This window comes from Chroicocephalus ridibundus, chromosome 12 (assembly GCF_963924245.1).
Source record: "Chroicocephalus ridibundus chromosome 12, bChrRid1.1, whole genome shotgun sequence".
Classification (NCBI taxonomy): domain Eukaryota; kingdom Metazoa; phylum Chordata; class Aves; order Charadriiformes; family Laridae; genus Chroicocephalus; species Chroicocephalus ridibundus.
The window spans coordinates 3,231,689-3,249,170 of record NC_086295.1 but is presented as its reverse complement, the minus strand read 5'-3'; the positions used below and the strand labels follow the sequence as shown (position 1 = coordinate 3,249,170).

General features: G+C 45.2%; 1 protein-coding gene across 1 annotated transcript; it reads left to right on the top strand.

Moving 5' to 3' along the window:
• Window positions 1-9,341: 9,341 nt before the first annotated feature.
• On the top strand, window positions 9,342-11,207 carry BHLHE23 (basic helix-loop-helix family member e23). Its single transcript, XM_063350021.1, has one exon. The coding sequence runs from the start codon at window positions 9,734-9,736 to the stop codon at window positions 10,727-10,729; it is 996 nt and encodes a 331-aa protein (XP_063206091.1). The 5' UTR covers window positions 9,342-9,733; the 3' UTR covers window positions 10,730-11,207.
• Window positions 11,208-17,482: the final 6,275 nt, after the last annotated feature.

Genomic DNA, 17,482 nt, shown 5'->3' with positions numbered 1-17,482 from the left:
CAGAAAGCAGCTGAAACATGAGGAGTAACAGAAAGCAATTGATTTACTGTGGCTTACAGGGTTACCACCCATCAGCTGATCCCAATAACTGTCTGTATAAGCATTCTTGGACCACTCTCCAATTTAGGGTGTTTTATTTTCAGAGCAGACTGAGAGTGCACATGATTAGGTACTCCAGCTCTGCTGATAGGCAGTCATTTGTTTAGCCGCAGAAGCTCTAGCACTTTATAACCAGGGTTTCACAAACCTTTGGCTTCCTGACTCCCATTGATTTGAAGGACCTGGGGCACAGAGCGAATGGGTAAAAGACTAAGGACTGGAGCCCCATCTGCTCAGCCCTACAGCAGAATCTGAAGCCCAGGGCCAGGTTTGCATTTGTCCATATGTTTGCCACAAATTTATCTACCTACTTCCCTTAAATCCAGAGAAAGAATTCTTTTCCCTCTCCTTTACCGGCGGTCAGCACTTCTGCCATCCAAGTAAGGGGTCTCTCCCCGCTGACTTGCCCATCTTGAAAGTCCCACCTGGTCTTGCTTTGCTGAGGAAACAAAGAACAGGCTACAGGACCATAATAAAATGAGTGACACGGGGAGAGGATCCAAAGCGAATGAGCTGACTTCAAACGGCTGAGCATTAAGGCCATGAAGAACTGACAGCAGCAAAGCCACAACAAGCCACGGCCACTAAATTCAAGGGAGATCATAAAAAAAGAAGATGAATAGAGACAGGAACAGACGAGGTACATCCAGCTATGAGTCTGTCAAAGAAGGGCCTCTTTGGGATGTAAAACACTGATCATACATCTTGTGCCGCTTGAAAGCTATTGGATTAGAATGGAAATCAGCCAGCAACACCGCTGACAGTTGCAGACAGGAGTGCAGAAAAGCAGTGGGCCAAACCCTGCCTTTGGTTATGCTCACGGGACCCTAGAACCATTTCCTCTTTCTTCCTCTCTTGTCTCCACTCGCTAACTTTGCTCTGACTTTGTTGGACAATGTACCAACATAAGTAACCTTTTAGAGTGCTGTGAGAGAATGTGAGTGATGGGTGGCAGACACACAGACACTTCTGCAGCCTTTGGCTAAGACCCTAGCACATCCCCTTCTCATGGTAGCAATTCCCTTAAAAAAGAACCATCTTCCATATCCAACGCCTCCAAACTTTCAGTTGCATTTTCCGTGTGTATCCTGCTACAGAGAGAATACTGATCTTGCAGAAGCTGGACCCGAGATTCTCGTTGTGCCCCTGTTTCATTCAGTCACTGCCCAGCTCTCTGGAATGAGAGGGGAGATGGTGCAGAAGAATAACTGCAGTTCTCACAGGAGAACTGAAAACAGGGAGCAGATTTCCTTGCAAAGCCAGTGCACGTTGGGAGTCCTGATCTGCAGGCAAAGGCTGCCTGTCCACTCCTCTCCTGCTTCAGAGACCCAAGGATGTGGGTTTCACCTGGGAGCCACGGAATTCATGGGAAGTAGCAGCTTGTGCAATATTTGTGCAAGAGAAACGCCGAGGACATAAAAGTCATCTTGGTATGCCTTGTCTTCCATCTCTTCATGTTAAATAATAAATGGAAACCTAATGGAACTGAGTGTGACTGCAGGATGCAGTGTAAGTGAAGCCAGAGCAGACCTGCATCTTCCCCCTTACTTCATCATCAGTGAGTAAATGGGTCACTGGTGAATAGGATCTAAGTAAATCTCCATCCTTTTTATTCTATCTTTATACTCAACCTACGGCAATGGGATGTGGCTCAAACTCACACCCCTCTGCTGCCAAACACTAAATACAAATACTACAAATGATCTCATCAAAACCCCTTATGTTTCTACTCTGAGTTCAAGAAAACTTGAGGAAACAAAGTTTTTCATTCTAGAAATCCTTCATTTGCTTTTTAATTGTGCACTGGGATGTCTTGGGATCTGGTCTTTTTCTCCCCCTTTTTTTAATTTTCTATTTATTAATATTTAATCTCTGCACGGTGAAGAAGAAAATCATTTCTGCAATAACATCAGAATGGGAGGGTTAGAAATCAATAGCCAAGCTCTCACAAGACACATTCAATCCCTTCTTAATCCATTTTCGACTGCTCCCCTGTCTTATTAGAACAGCCAAGTTTTCCCACACTTGTTAGGTTGGGATATTCACGTTGCAGGAGGGAACTGAAAGCATCCAGAGAAGCAGAAACCTCCTGAAAAGCAGGAAAGAGAACAGATCATTTGTCTTTGGGAGAGAAGTCTAGACCTTGTTCTGAACTAAATTCCCACTCTAAAAATCTTCTGATAGAAAGCCTGGCTCCATTTCTTTTAATCGTTACATGTCCTGCATCCACTGTCAGCCCTGACCCATGCTGGAACATCTTTCCATTTCAGTTTTTCTTCAAGGCCACCTGTCACATACAGATCTCTCAAGCATCACCTTCACTAATGCACAGGTCAGTTCTGCAGAGGGGGAAGAGCCAAACAGACATACTCGATGGGAGAAGCCTGTGTCTTAGAAAACCAGCGGTTAGCAGGAGAGTCCCCTGCACCTCCCTTAATGCCTCTAAGACTTGAGGATATGACAACAGACACTCATTATTACGCTTGAGCAGAGAAACCAAAGCCCATGATTGCCAGTCTGCACCAACCTGAGCATGCACTTGGCCATCCAGGCTGCACATCCCGCTAGCCACACCATGACTACACACGTATTCAGCTCTGAACAGCCAGACCATCCCTTCCTTCTGCATCCTGCTGCTTCCATCAACACTTTCTTCTTGGCAAACTAAGCACCCGCGTGTTGGTGGCCTGCAGCCCCCCTGTGCTGGGAGAGGACCTGAGAAGGGCTATCTCCTTTGCTTTGGCTAGGAAAGGGATCCTTGCACCCAGCTGTGGAGAGTTACCAAGATGCACAGTGACTTTGTAACAGAGAGTTGTGAAGAACAGAGGCAGGCAGGCATTGAACCTTTCTTCTAGCTTAGGAAGGAGCTGTGTTTAGCATTTGTTTTCATTTCAGTGAAGGAAGACAACATTTTTGTTTGCACTTTGAAGGGGCAGCTGGGGTCCTTGTCACTCTCTCTTCTCTTTCATGGTTTCATGCTCTGGGATATACCTCTGCATAAGACTTTTCAGTCACTCCCTGAAAATATATGATTTTTCCTCTCTGTGTAGGTCTTGATGAATATCCAAGCAAACCCCTTCTCTTAGCAGAGGCAATGATGAGGGCTGTTCAGCAAGTTTGTAGAGGGTGTAGCCAGAGCTGAGGGACCTCTGTGCGTTGCTGACTGCCATAAAGAACTTTGTCCTAGTGATAAAGGCCTGGTGGTCTCAGGGGAATGGGAAGGAAGAAGAGGAGAAGGACTTGGGAGAAGCAAGAGCTGTACATCATAGAATGATAGAATGGTTTGAGTTGGAAAGGACCTTAAAGATCATCGAGTTCCAACCCCCCTGCCCTGGGCAGGGACACCTCCCACCAGCCCAGGTTGCTCCAAGCCCCGTCCAACCTGGCCTTGAACCCCTCCAGGGATGGGGCAGTCACAGCTTCTCTGGGCAGCCTGGGCCAGGGGCTCACCCCCCTCAGAGTGAAAAATTTCTCACTAATATCTAATCTAAATCTCCCTCTTTCAGTTTAAAACCATTTTCCCTCATCCTAGTGTTCCACTCCCTGACAGAGTCCCTCCCCAGCTTTCCTGGAGCCCCTTTAGGGCCAGGAAGGGGCTCTAAGGTCTCTCTGGAGCCTTCTCTTCTCCAGGATGAACACCCCCAACTCTCTCAGCCTGTTTTCATAGGAGAGGTGCTCCAGCCCCCAGATCATCTTTGTGGCCCTTCGTACATCCAGTTTCGATAGCCAGTATCTCATCTGCAAGCTTAAACTGGAGCTAGATGAAAGAGAGGATGATGTCTCCTTGCTCTTGTAAAGGGCAGGGGCTACTGTGGCCCTGCGCAGCACATCCGAGGCTACTCCAGTGTGTCCCTGTCCCTCCTCCCCATGCCATCTGCTGTGCTAACCCCCTCCCAGCTCTACCTGTTGGCAGTGGGGCTGCAGCCGGAGCTGCCTGAGCCCGGCTGCTGCAAGGAGAGACTTTGCCAGCAGAGGGAACTGCAGACCAGAGAATCTCTCCATCGCGCCTTCCGCGCTGAAACACGCACCGAAGCCCGGAGCTAGGCAGGGTCTCTTCCCTCCTGCCTGGGAGAGGGATGTTCCAGGCATCTCTGCCGGGGCTTTTGACCAACCTGCTGCTTGTTGGTTTCGTTGTTGAAGGCTGTGTGTGTACGGGGACAGCTAAAGAAATCCATTCAAACAGGAAAACAGTTGAAAACTCTCTGCCTTACGGTATTAAAAAAAATAACCCTGCAAATCCTTATACCTATCTTCTTGCTGCCACCTAGTGAAGGGGAAAAAGTATGACTATCTGAGTGACATACGCCGAGCAAAACCTATCCCAGAGGCCTGTATTTGTTAAACAAACTCTTCATTTGAATAAACTTCTTCGAAATAACCTTTAAAGTTGCATGGAGCTCTGCTCCTTCCCTGTTGGAAGTCCCCTTCAGAAAGTGCCCTGCTAGGTCCTTGAAGGGACGGCTACTGACAGAGACCTTACTTTAGCATCACTTGTGTCTGAAGAGCAACACAGTATTGACCGTTTTGTTGTACTGAAGCTCTTTGGGGTGCTCTTATAAGCTGTAGGGCTTGTGGTGGAGTTTTCAGGATCAGACAGTAAAGGAAGCGTTCCCTGTATTTCATATTACTCTGAATACATAGCTAGTATAGCCACTACAGCAGAGAGGATCATAAGCAGACTCTACACATCCACCTAACTTCTCGGGCAGGTTTTGTAATCAGAATCCAACTCCTTATTAGTATCTGAGTAAGCTTCAGCTAGGGCTGAGAACAGAAGTATTCTATCCAAAGTCCTGTGCCTTAGCCATAAGATTTTCCTCCCCTAAAATAAAAATGGTATGTTCCTGCATCATTCAGGGATTTTTTGAGGAGAGTCTCAGCTGTGTGATAGGCAAGTGATAGACAAGAACGCAGCAGAAACACTAACACTTCAGCAGCTCCAGTTCTTCTTAGACTCCTGTCTAGGCGACAGCCACGACCTCCAGCTAGTCCAGATCTATAGATGCCAGGTTGGATGGGACTTTGAGCAACCTGGTCTAGTGGGAGGTGTCCCTGCCTATAGCAGGGGGTTGGAACTAGATGAGCTTTAAGGTCCTTTCCAACTCTAACCATTCTGTGATTCTGTGTGTTTGGCCAGACACTTGCAAGGCTGAGCTCTGACAGCTTTTCCCTGCCTTGAGTTTCTGTCCTCTACCTACCCACCATTTCCAAACAGCTAGAACGAGCACAGCATTGCCATATCTTGTGCTTTTTTGACCTGGTTGTTTTTGCTATTACACCCGAGGGCAGAAGCATTCACCCACTATTTCCAGCAGTTCCAGTTGAGCTTTCAGGGTAGAATAACTCCAATTGTCCCAGCATCATTTGTACTCAGCAGAAGATGATCCATTCACTCATTTCGGTGCTTGAACACCTCTTCACTTTCCACTCTCCGCGTATTTGAATAAAAGGTCCAAAGACTGCTGGGTGTGCTGCAGTGACAGCTGCCCCCAGAACAGGGCTGTATTTGCAGGGCGGGTATCCAAAACACAGGGTGTGGGATTACACACCGAGACCCACAAGCGCTCACGGTCTTATTGTGCCTCTTAGTCTTTTGGGTCAATTCTAATTTTTTTGCGCTTTGCCTCCCTGTGCCTGGATGCCGAGGAGCGGAGGCGGGTGCCCGCCGGGCTCTGGAGGAGGTGGTCGCTAGGTGTCAGCATGGGACTGTCACAGCGGCCACCGGTCCCGCCTGTAGCCCGGCGTGGCCAGCCCGCAGCCCACGTGGCCAGCCAGCAACGGGGAGGGCACCGGGCCCGCGGGGGAGGCTGGCCAAACCCCCGTCCTGACAAAAAAACCCCACAAGATCAGAGCATATTGGTCTCTCTTAAACCTCCTTCCTTCTGACCTTTTCGGGAAATTTTGTTTTGTTCTTCTTTTAATACCCATTCTGTCCGATAGGGATGAAGAGTTCATTTCTCATGGTTGCCCCCTCCTCTTTTCTGATGGAAAAAAAAAATCCATTTGCGAATTGGTCCCCCCTGTTATCCAGCAAAACAAATAAAGTTTTGAAATGAATGGGGCAGACTTTGCAACTAATCTTCTTATACATTTTGATAATAGGTCCACCCCAAACCCTGAGGTCTTTTATCTATATGGGACAAGTAGTGTGTAGCTCTTGAGTAAAGGTTTGTGCTTTGTAGCTTAGTCCTATCTCATTCCCGTCCTCTAGACATTCAGACAGCAGATGTTGACATTGTAAGGTGCATTGTTTTATTTAGGTGCATGGCTTCAAAAGTAAAACTGAAATTGAAGAAAATACATTTTTTTCCATCCTTTTCTCCCTCTCTTTGCCTTAAAACGAAAGTAAATGTATTAAAGCTCTTCCTGTAGTAACAGGGGCTGCAACTTCCAAATTCACTTTTTTTCTTCCCTGAAGGATGAGAGCAGTCTCCAAGCTGCAGCTGGGAGCTGTAGTCCCGAAATAGCCCCAGCAACAAACGAAGGTCAGTGCAGCCCTGGCAGCCTGTGCTAGTCATGGTCCGGTCCCCGCAGGCAGTTAAGGAGCAAGTGTTTCTCTTTGTAGGCAGCTTTGCCTGGTCAAACTAACAGAAACCCCTTGAATTTAGGGAGGCAGACATGGGGAATGCAGATATCAAATTGCTGACGCTGCCTTTTATTTATAAAATGTTTGTGACTCGAAAAGAGTCTTAATAAAGGTATGGGTCCTCCCTAGAGGAACTTACAGTTACAATAACTATTATAATTACAGTGATAGTAGTCATCTATTAGTTATTAAATATTCACACCAAGTTTTGAATACGTAAAACAGTAGAAGAAAAAAATCCCACTTTAAAGCTGGCAAATACTCTACAGCATCGGATAAATTTATTTCCTATTGCATATGTCCATTTTTCCCCAAAGCACATGGAAGAAATTTTATTTTCTGCAATGTTCTTACATATGAGTCACACCCTTCTGCTATTTTTTTTTCCTTTTTTGTTGTTCTAGTCCAACATGTCAAAACCCAACTCTGATGTTCCTGTTTCTCAGTTTTCACTGAGAAACCATGTTGAATATTTTCAAAGACGCATATTCACAGACGAAATTTGAGGGAGAAGTCCAAAGCAAATTCCTCTGTGTGCATTTTTTGGTAGCGCATTAAACCTGATTTGATTTCAAATTCATACAGGCTCCAAATGATTTCCCTTAGCTATGTGTTTTGGAATTACATATAAAGCAGTAAATCGTTCTGCTCTCTTCTCTTGTAGTTGGTATACCTCCCAAGCTGCCCTTCAGCATTGAAATAACCCTTGAAGAACTCATCTATCTATTAAAGCACTAGAGAGCCTGTTGAAAAGTGTTTACTTCTGATTTTCAGCCCACTGCTTTGCCTGGCATTAGCCTTGTTAGATGCCTATGACATACTTCGAAAGCCAGCAATACTTGTAATGTGTCTTTACAACCAGAATTCCTGAAGCGCTGTAACGCTTCTAGTGCTTCTCATTGCCAGATCTCAACACATTACAAAAAAAGGTAAATCATTTCCAGCAGGGGACAATCCTGCTTTTAACAATCCCTGATCATCTTTCTCATGGGAATGATTTATGACAGTGATAATATTCTAGTACCTCACTCCCTTTGTCTATTATCACTTGGATTTTGGGACTGATTCCAGAGATGAGCAGAGGTTATGCTGGGTTCACCTGTGTTTGAAAGTCACCGTGAATATATACAGGGATCTGTCCCAGGAGCAGTTAAGTGTTCCGATTCTCGTAAAACAATTAAGCAACTAAAACCAGTAATTGGTCTTCATGGCCTGATAAGCCTGATAAGGGTAGCGAAAAAAGAGACGTGACAATATTGTAACATGTTCAGATACTGGAGGTGAGATAAGAGAAGACCAGTGAAAAGTCTGATGGTCAAACCTTGTGCACGCTCTGACAGCCAGGCTTGGACAGCAGCTGCTTTTATGTGCTCCACTACTCTGAAAAGCAGAAACACAACCTGCCAGACTTACATTCACAGGGGAGGGGAACAGCCTCACTGCGGGCAGCAGCTCTCCATCCATGGGTGAGGGTGCATGTGTCACTGCAGATCTCGGCACTCTTGGCTCTAACGTGGAGAAGGGAGAGAGACAAGCTCGTCATTTCACATTAGCACACTGCATAAAGGGAGGTGATGGGAAGAGGACAAGCTAACTACGCTTTGTAGAGGGCCTGATAAAAACAAAACCCATTCTGGAAAAAGCCTCGTGTCACCTTAACACCCAAGCTATTTACTACAGCAAATAACCTACCAGGTACATCTGCATCAACTCGTTGCATCTGCCTGCGGGCAATATCCACCTGCTCGCATCTGTATGTCACTACACAGCATTCACCCCATCCTTTCTAAGCAGACACTTGAGAGCCTGGACCAGGCACATGTCATGCTTGGAGAAAGTGTGGTATGCCCTTATGCTATCTTTGTACCAAAACTCAGTACCGTGAAGCAGTCTCAGAAGCCTAGAAAAAAAGCGAGACTGGGACCTCTTTCTGCTGCAATTAAAGATTAAGCTCTCTCTATCATCTCAATGCAGGAACACGGGACAAAGCACCCTGATTATCCTTCTCTACGCAGCTCTCACCTTTGCCAGTGGCTGCCTTGGATTCTCCATGAGATTTCTCCATGGGCCGGACACTCTACCACTCCTGGCAACGATTCCCCGCAGTGATGATTTCTCACGCACTGCAGGCCATGATGTGCAGTGGTTTGCTTCCTTTCTGAGCTTAGCACTCACTGGTACCCACAACTCCTTCAGCTCCCTTCAGAGCTGGACTGACTCACCAAGGATCAAATTCATTTTTCTGGCACATGGAAGGGAGGAGCAAAGTGAGTCTCTGAAGAAAATGGAAATAGACAGGGCCTTTACCTCGGAAATCTGTCTGCATGACTGGTGCCTCCTCTGTCATCCCCACCCAAATCAGAACGGCCCCATCAGCAAGCCGTGCCCACAGCTGGCAAGACCTTGCATGCCTTTGCCTCCCATCGCAACGTGTACCATGAGTGGCTCATGGTCCTACGTCTGGAGTGGAGGAGAGTCTTCACTTCCCCAGTTTTCCCCAAGAATCACAATAGGAAAGTCTCCAGAAAATATTTTGGTTCCCTAATTAATTCTTTGCTTGCTTCGGGGCTAACAAGGGCTACAGCAAGCAGCAGTCTGAAGCATTGGTGCAACCATCGCCTTTTCTCATTAATTTTAGAAAGGGAAACAAGTCAATTAGCGGGCCTGGAGCTCAGCACTGTCCCCTTCTAAAAGCGGAACCTGCTCTCATGTTTCCAAAGCGTTCAGACGGGGGTAGGAATTCATGATGCTCTCCCTGCCCTTCCAGCGGCCGGGGGCAGCTCCAGGTAACACAGGTAATACTCTTGGTGCTGCGCTCTTCATGTCGGCAGCTTCTCCTCCGCTGCCTCCTCCCAGACAGCAGACAGAAGGTCTATAAGGGCGACAGTGATTCGTGTCCATTCCCGCTCACTGTTCGGAGCTGCTTTCTCCTGCTCACTCCTCAGGTGGCACCTCCTTTGGTCCCCAGGTGCCCGCTGAGGGGTGCCCGCTGTACCCCGACACCTCATCTCCCTGAAACGGCGGGGTGAGGGGAGCGGGAGGCCGGTCATGAAGGGAAGGGGCCTGTCACGAAGCGGGAGGCCAGTCACGAAGGGACGGTCCGGTCACGAAGGGAAGGTCCAGCCCGTCCCCGCGCCCCTTCCCGCCCGCCGCCTCAGGCGCTGCCCGCCGCGGACGCTGCGATTGGGCGGCGGGCGCGTCCCGGCGGGCCCCTCTCCGCGATATAAGGGGCGGCGGGGCCGGTGCCCGCCTCACTGCCCGCCCCCGGCGCGGAGCGGAGCGGCGGGGCCGCCTACTTCTCCTCCGCCTCCTCCACCCGCTTCTCCTCAGCGGCGGCGGAGCGCGGCTCCCCCGCTCCCCGCCGAGGCGATGGCCGAGCTGAAGTCGCTGGGCGGCGAGGCGTACCTGGCGCTGGCCCCGGGCTACGGCCCCTCGGCTTTCGCCTACGGGGCGATGCGCGGCGGCGGCGAGGGCCCGCGGGGGACTTACCCGGGGGGCGGCGGGGCGGACTTCCACCCCGGGGCGCTGGGCAAGTCGGCGGAGAGCAGCGGCGAGCAGAGCGGCGAGGAGGAGGACGGCTTCGAGGCCGGGGTGAAGGGCGGCGCGGCCTTCGAGCGGGAGGGCAAGCTGAAGGGGGCGGCCGTGGGGAAGAAGCCCAAGGAGCAGCGCTCGCTGCGCCTCAGCATCAACGCGCGGGAGCGGCGGAGGATGCACGACCTGAACGACGCCCTGGACGGGCTGCGGTCCGTCATCCCTTACGCCCACAGCCCCTCGGTGCGGAAACTCTCCAAAATCGCCACCCTGCTCCTGGCCAAGAACTACATCCTCATGCAGGCCCAGGCGCTGGAGGAGATGCGGCGGCTGGTGGCCTACCTGAACCAGGGCCAGGCGCTGAGCGCCCCGCTGCCCGCCACCCTCAACCCCTTCGGACAGTCGGCCGTCTACCCCTTCGGCGGCACGGCCTTGCCCGGCTGCCCCGAGAAATGCACTGCCTTCACAGGAGCCGCCTCTGCCCTCTGCAAACACTGTAACGACAAGCCCTGACTTCGGGCTGCTTTGGGCTTTTTTGGGTTTATTTTATTTTTTCTTTTCTTTTATGTGCACTTTTCTTTCCACTACCATCAGCCCTGGCTTCCTACCATCAGTTAAGTCTGGGTTTTCTTTTTTTGTTTGCTTCTCTTAAATCCACCCCCCCTCCCTGCACCCCATTTGGAAATATTTGGCAGTTGACGTGGACCCCAGAAACACCCACTTTCGGCTTTGTTTAGTTACGCCCGCCACATGCAGCTTCATCTGTAGAGTTATTTCCTTCCCAGCCTGTTAGTGGACTGTGAGCATAATGTTACTTTTCCACTTGCTCTGATCTACAAAGTTTCTGAGCAGTTTTTAAACTAAACTATAGAAAAACAGGGAGGGAGAGAGATCTGGAAATGGGAACCTCAGTGAGTTTTCTTTGGTGTGATCAACCTGTGTTAAAAATTGCTTAAAGGGGGGGCGGGGGAAGCAAAATCCGGCTGCAAAACTACGCAATGTTTCAGAATCACGGGGTGGGGGGGGTGTCCTGTGTAGCCAGCTGGGGTTGGACTGCACCCGCAAATCCAAATGAAAATGTCATTTGGTCAGCTCACGGGAGGGGGGAAACTTGGCACTCTTGATAAAACAATAGATGCTTCAAAATAAGATGCTCTTTTTTTTTTTTTTTTGCTTTAAAAAAAAAAAATAATTAACCTGTTCTTGAACTGAGAGGAGCCTGTGATTGTATGCTAATGCTTGCTTTTTGCCTGTTTCTCAGCTTGGTTAAGTTTCCCAGATGATTTTTTCCAAACTCATTGCTCATCACGATAAAGCAAAAAGTCATTTAACATATTTATATGTATTTATAATAAATAAAAGACATGAATAACCACTTTCTCTGTCCTACATGTCTCTAACGCCAGCTGGCAGTCAAAGCAAAACCCCTGCTGAAGTGAGGTAAAGCGGAGCCGGACGCAGCAGTCCTTTGCGGAAGAGCAGCGTTGTGAAGTTAGGGGAACGATCAGAATACTTGGAAAAAGCTGGTGGACATTCAGCTCTTCCTTATCCCTCCTTATCAGCAGGGATTTGGTTTTTCTCCAGGCTCTCATAAATCGTGAGCACACCAAAAAAAAAAAATGTTGCTTATGCCTGACATTTAGAGCTAAGTAGGTAGAGATTTAGTGTGTGTTTTGACACTTGCTGGAGAATGCTGTGCCCTGAAAGTGGTGTTTAAAAGGGGTTCTTGTAGCATCGAGCTTAGCTCTGAGGACCCCCATGTAAAACATGGCAGGGAAGGAAATCGCTTAAAGACTCCGCTTATCCCTTTGGCTTGATTTTTGTGTTGTATCTACCGCTTGACCCTAGACCTGTGTGTGGGGTTTGGCTGTTTAATATCATGACTAAACTAATAATCTCTTGCCAAGTATTGACTGTGTTAGTACAAGTTACAAAGTGAGTCCCTCGCTGGCTGAGTTTTTGATGTGGCTCATGTTGGTTTACTCTGGTTTTCTGGTTTATGCTGTTTAACGCTTTGGTGCCTTGTATGCTTCGCTAGTCGTTATATAATAATAATAATTGAGGTGCATTTGGTTATTTCTGTTCGGATTGGAATACCCACCCAATGTCAGAGCAACCGCATAAACTGGTACAGTCGCAGCCTGAGGGGCTCGAGCTGTCCGTGGCCATTTGTGTTAGGAGTGGGGTGTAACTATTTAGGGTTATTAAACCAATTTCCATGCCTGTCGCTAGTGTTATGCTAATTTGAAAAGGACTGCCATCCCTCTAAAGCCGCTTGTCTATGGCACGTAATTTTAATTAATACATTTCCAAAAGACTTTTTGTGTTTGGAAAACGAAGTGTGTGATTAAGCCTCATTCATAAAGACATATGCTTAAAACTGATTCCTGCTCATTTCCATTTTTATATCTTCTTTTCTTCTGTTTTTACAGAATAGTTTTACAGAACTGTTTACTTCTTCTACCTTTTTCCATAAAAGAAAATCTTGAAAATACTCTTAAAAACATCTGATGAAGCAAAAGCCAACCAAAAGCACTACTGAAGCAAAAATGACTGGAAACTGCAAATCAGCAAAGGTCATTTAAAATTTTGCAGACTGAGTTGTTGCTAGATAATATTTTGGAAACGGGGTCAGTTTAACGGAGAATCATGATTTTTAGGTAAATTTGTATTACTTCTGGTTGAAATTATGCAAGATTGAGCAGTTGGGGATATTTAAATATAGTTTAACTGTTCATTTTTCACCAAAACTAAAATAGTTGGAGAACAAAGTATTTAACAGCTTAATATTAAATATGAGTTTGGTTTGGTTAAAGGCTTACACTAATAATGATGGAATTCATAATTGCTTCTTTCTCAAACAATTATGGCAAAAAATGTGGCTCACTAATTTCAGAGCCTAAAAAACTCTTCGTAGTCTTAGAGACAAGCTATTTTTGGAAGAATGGGTTTTAGTGCAGTGATTGTTTAATTCTTTTCCTATAGTTCACATGAGTAAAAAACTTGCTCATATTACCATATCTACCTAGAATCCTAAAAATCCACCTTCTGAGGGTCGTTGACATGTTCAGAAGGCTCTTTAAGAGCTCACTTTGAATTAAGCAATCTCAGGAGGCTGAACATGGAATTTCAAATATAAAAGATCAGACCTGCATTAAAGAAAATTTTGATAGAAAAACTAGCAAGCATGAGTATCTAACTACTGTTAAAAGTCTAGGTATTAAAAACAGAAATGTAGAACTTATCAAAGCAATACCAGAGGAAGTTGTAAATCGTTATTAAAATCGACCTTAAAGTACAGCTTTTTAATTCAAAAATAGAAGGAACTCCAATCATAACTTTTTCTGCCACAAACAAATTAAGACTAAACTAAAACAAAGTTGACTAACGTCTCAGTTAATCTGAAAATTCAGTCCTGTGAGTTGCTTTAAGTCGCTATGGACTTGTAGGATTTTAACTCTTCCCATACAGAGCCCTCTGTGTTTCCCGCTGACAGGAAGGCATCTATTTCGATGTGATTTATGTTTGGTGCTGAGCTGCTGCTAAAACCGCTGCCAAGTGAATACCTAATGCTGCTGGAAAGATGGTTTTGTTGGGAGGGGATAGAATCGCATCTGACTACTGCATTTGTGTGCGTGAAGCATCAGTGCTAACCTTGCAGATCTGCATGGTTATTCCGGGGATGAGATCCCGGAACTTGTCATTTGTTTTTCCCCTTCTCTGGCATATGAAAAAACAATCACCTTATTTTGTGTACCATGTAAGGTTTTAAATGTCTGCTTCCAGTTGGTGTTTCAGAGGATACGAAGGGAGGACTTCAAAACGCTGAAGATCTTTTTTTTTTTTTTTCTGCTCAAATGTTTTTGTTATGATGCCCACTTTTTTTCCAAGGAGGATTTATGGTGTGTGCTCAGATGGAACTGAAATACAGATCATGTGTTCTAACGTACTCGTTATTCTGGTATGTTCATACTTTGAAGAAAACATAATGCCAACTTTTAATTAATACAATATATTGTTTTCTAACCTCATTTAGTTTTTCTTTAAATTTCAAGAATGACCAGCATGAGGTGTCATTAGGAAGAGGCGCAAAGAGGAGATGCTGCTCCACTGTCTGTTGCTTTTTTTTTAAGCCGTGTAATTCTAGTCACTAACCCAAACTAATGCTTTACTAACCAATATAACCTTACTAATAGCGCGTTGGGAACTGCTGTCAGTTCGCACTGCATCAGTCAAGATTTAACATTAGCGGTCCTGAGCTTGCAAGGTAAAATCTTGTTTAACCAAATACAAGCAAGCAACAGGTTTGAAGATGGAGGGCCCAGAAGGCGGCTTGCTACTTCAGGTACCAGCAGAAAGTTAAATCGGTTGGAGTTCCTAGAAAGAAATCGTGAGAATCATACGGTTTTCCTTGTTCGTTAATCCATATAGCTGATTTTCTGACATACTGTTAAAATATCTGAATATTGCTGCATTGCTGAGCTTGTTTCCGAGACTTTAGGAAGCGATTGGTCATTGTTCTCAGATCATTTTTCAGGATTGTTCTTTACACATGCATTTCTATAATTTTCATTCTAAAATAGCAATTGGCGTTTTACGAGGGTGAAGTGAACGTAGGGTCCAGCCCTGCTGCTGCTTTACTAATTGGCAGCGTTTCTGGTGATACCAGCAACAGCAGGATGGGGCCTGATGCTCCAGAGCACAGCGGTGGCTTCCGAACCCAACATAATGCTGCCTTCTTTAAGAGGCTCCAGAGGACCCAGCAATCTCTGTACAAGCTTTATCCCTTTACTGTATTAGCCTTGTAGCGTAACTGTAAAGCGTGGGGCACGGTGGATAAAGACCTCGCTGAAAAGCTGTCACGGTTCTTTAGACCAAACCTGCTTATTGCCAGCTCAGCAGCGAGAGTCGCGGTGCGTGTCCTGCAGGCTCGAGTTCTCTCTACGGCAGGTTTCTAGTGGAGTTTTCCACAACTCGGATTATTTAGCATACAGTTTAGGAGAACAGAAGCAAGCATTGCACTTTCCCCTCCCGCTTCTATTGCGTATCTTCAAACAAGTGTGTTTCCTCCCAAAAGTAAGAGGTCGGACTTCGCAGCGTTCTTGGAATTTATTTTGCCTATGCTTATTGCCTGCCATACGAAATGCCAGCAGAGAAATCATTGCTCTCATCTCAAATAGGGGAAAATACTTTTAAAGAATACTAGAATACACCCGCCAATATTTTTAATTTTCAAAACCGCTTTTACCCTGTTATCTGTCATTTGATAGAATTTTGATTAGTATTACACAATAGAAAAGTTGTGGGTTTTTGTTTTCACTAATCCTGATTAAGGCTAGAAAAGACTCTTGATTACAGTAATTTTAATAATGTAAATTTGTTTGTGATATGTCTTTAGTCTTTAATCCCCTTTGGCATTCTGTTCAAAGGGAGATGAAAAATTCAGGGATTTATAACATTTAAATCAGCCGTTCCATGAATGCTTCTCAGGCAGTTGTTCTCCTACCTGAAATAAAAAATACCTGATGGGTATATAACAAAATATTTTGCTATCAAATTAGAAATATGTTTGCATGGGTTTTGTAGGAAAATAGCTTAATATCAAGCATTTTACAATAAAGCATATGTGCATAAGAGAAAATGGAAACAATTACCAAAACAAAGAAAGTATTTGAGATATCTTTGCCATTCATTTAGATGTTTCTAAATATGGTTTTTCACCGTGAACTTATATATAAGCTTTTCATAGTCAAAATTCACGTTATTTTTTTTACCTGTTACCTCAAGTTCTTATTTCTATTTGTATTTATAAATACATATAGTTTTTAAATGGTCCAGTTAAATTTTTAAAATATTCTTAGCTACATTTAGCAATAGTAAAATTTGAGTTAATGTTTATTCCTGAAATGCAAAACAGTTTCGAGCACAGATCTCAAAATTTCTTTTAGGCCAAATAGATTAATCTTAAGTATTAGTGTTACAATTCATTTGTAGAGATATTTAACTAAGCTCTTTCAAAGAAAAAAAAATGGGGTTTAATTTTTTTGCTACACTTCAGGTACTGAAATTTGCAGAACAAAGACTTGCAGAAGACAAACCCCAAATGTGTGATGTCTTACACAAGAGAGAAGGAGAACATGCTGCTTTTCAAACTCTAGTCAAATAGTTAAAATATATGTATTTTTTATTATTATTTAACAGCTTACTTTCATTTTTAAGACTTTAATTTCATCAGTGATTCACATTCATTAGACTCTGTTTCATTAATGCCATTTGTATTTGCTTAATTTCCATTTCCCCACACTTGGTGTGTTCATGTATATCGATACAGAACTGTACTATGGATATAACCCAACCTTCCTCGGCTACCAATGGGGAGAAAAACTATCTGCTCTTTTGCCTTAAGTATTTCAAAGGGAAAAACATGGCTGAGCAAAAAAACATCACCCCAGTTTTTCCTCCAAGCCCACTTTTGTCTAAAGTAATGAGGCCATAGTCAGTTGGCTCCAAAAAGCGTTGTGATTTACTGTGACGTACAGTGAATCATTGCAGATCCATTCGGACTGCATTCGTTATTTTAATGAGACAGAGGCAAATCTGTTTTTTGGCCGCAAACCTTAAGATGCAAGCATAATGCGAAATGTTTGTTGATTGCCACAAGGCAACTGACATTATAGATTTTTATCGCCATCATTATGCGGCTTAAAACTCGCCACATCCCAAGATATTTACCCCCTTCCCTTTTCTCCTGGAAATGACAGGGAAGTTGCCATGCTGACATTTAAAAGCAAAAAAGCTCATCTGTTTAATTTCTCCGTTTATTAAAACCTTACATAGCATCCTAGGGTCTGCACTTTTTTTTCCTTTTTTTTTTTTTTTTTCTTTTTTCTTTTTCACGCTTTCCCAGAGGAGTAGGAAAACCCCCACCACAACGCGGTCACCCAAAAAAGGTCACATTCAGTTGGGCGACAGCAGCACTAGGTCCCCACCAGCCGTTGCTTGATGTAGTATGAGAAATGACAATGGGGCCGGCGCATCTCTGCACAAACAGTAATCACAGTAATGGTCTTCATCAGAATTTACTAGTGCTCAACTTTTCTGTACTCCCTAGTAATGGTTCCTCTGCCGTGACACCAGTAAGGAATTTATCGTGCTTTTATTTGCCTTCGAGCAAACGGCAGCCGACTGATTAGTGAAGAGAAAAAAAACTTTCAAAATTAGGTTACGCTGATAAATGTGGTTGTGTGTGCGGGTGTGTTTAGCTGT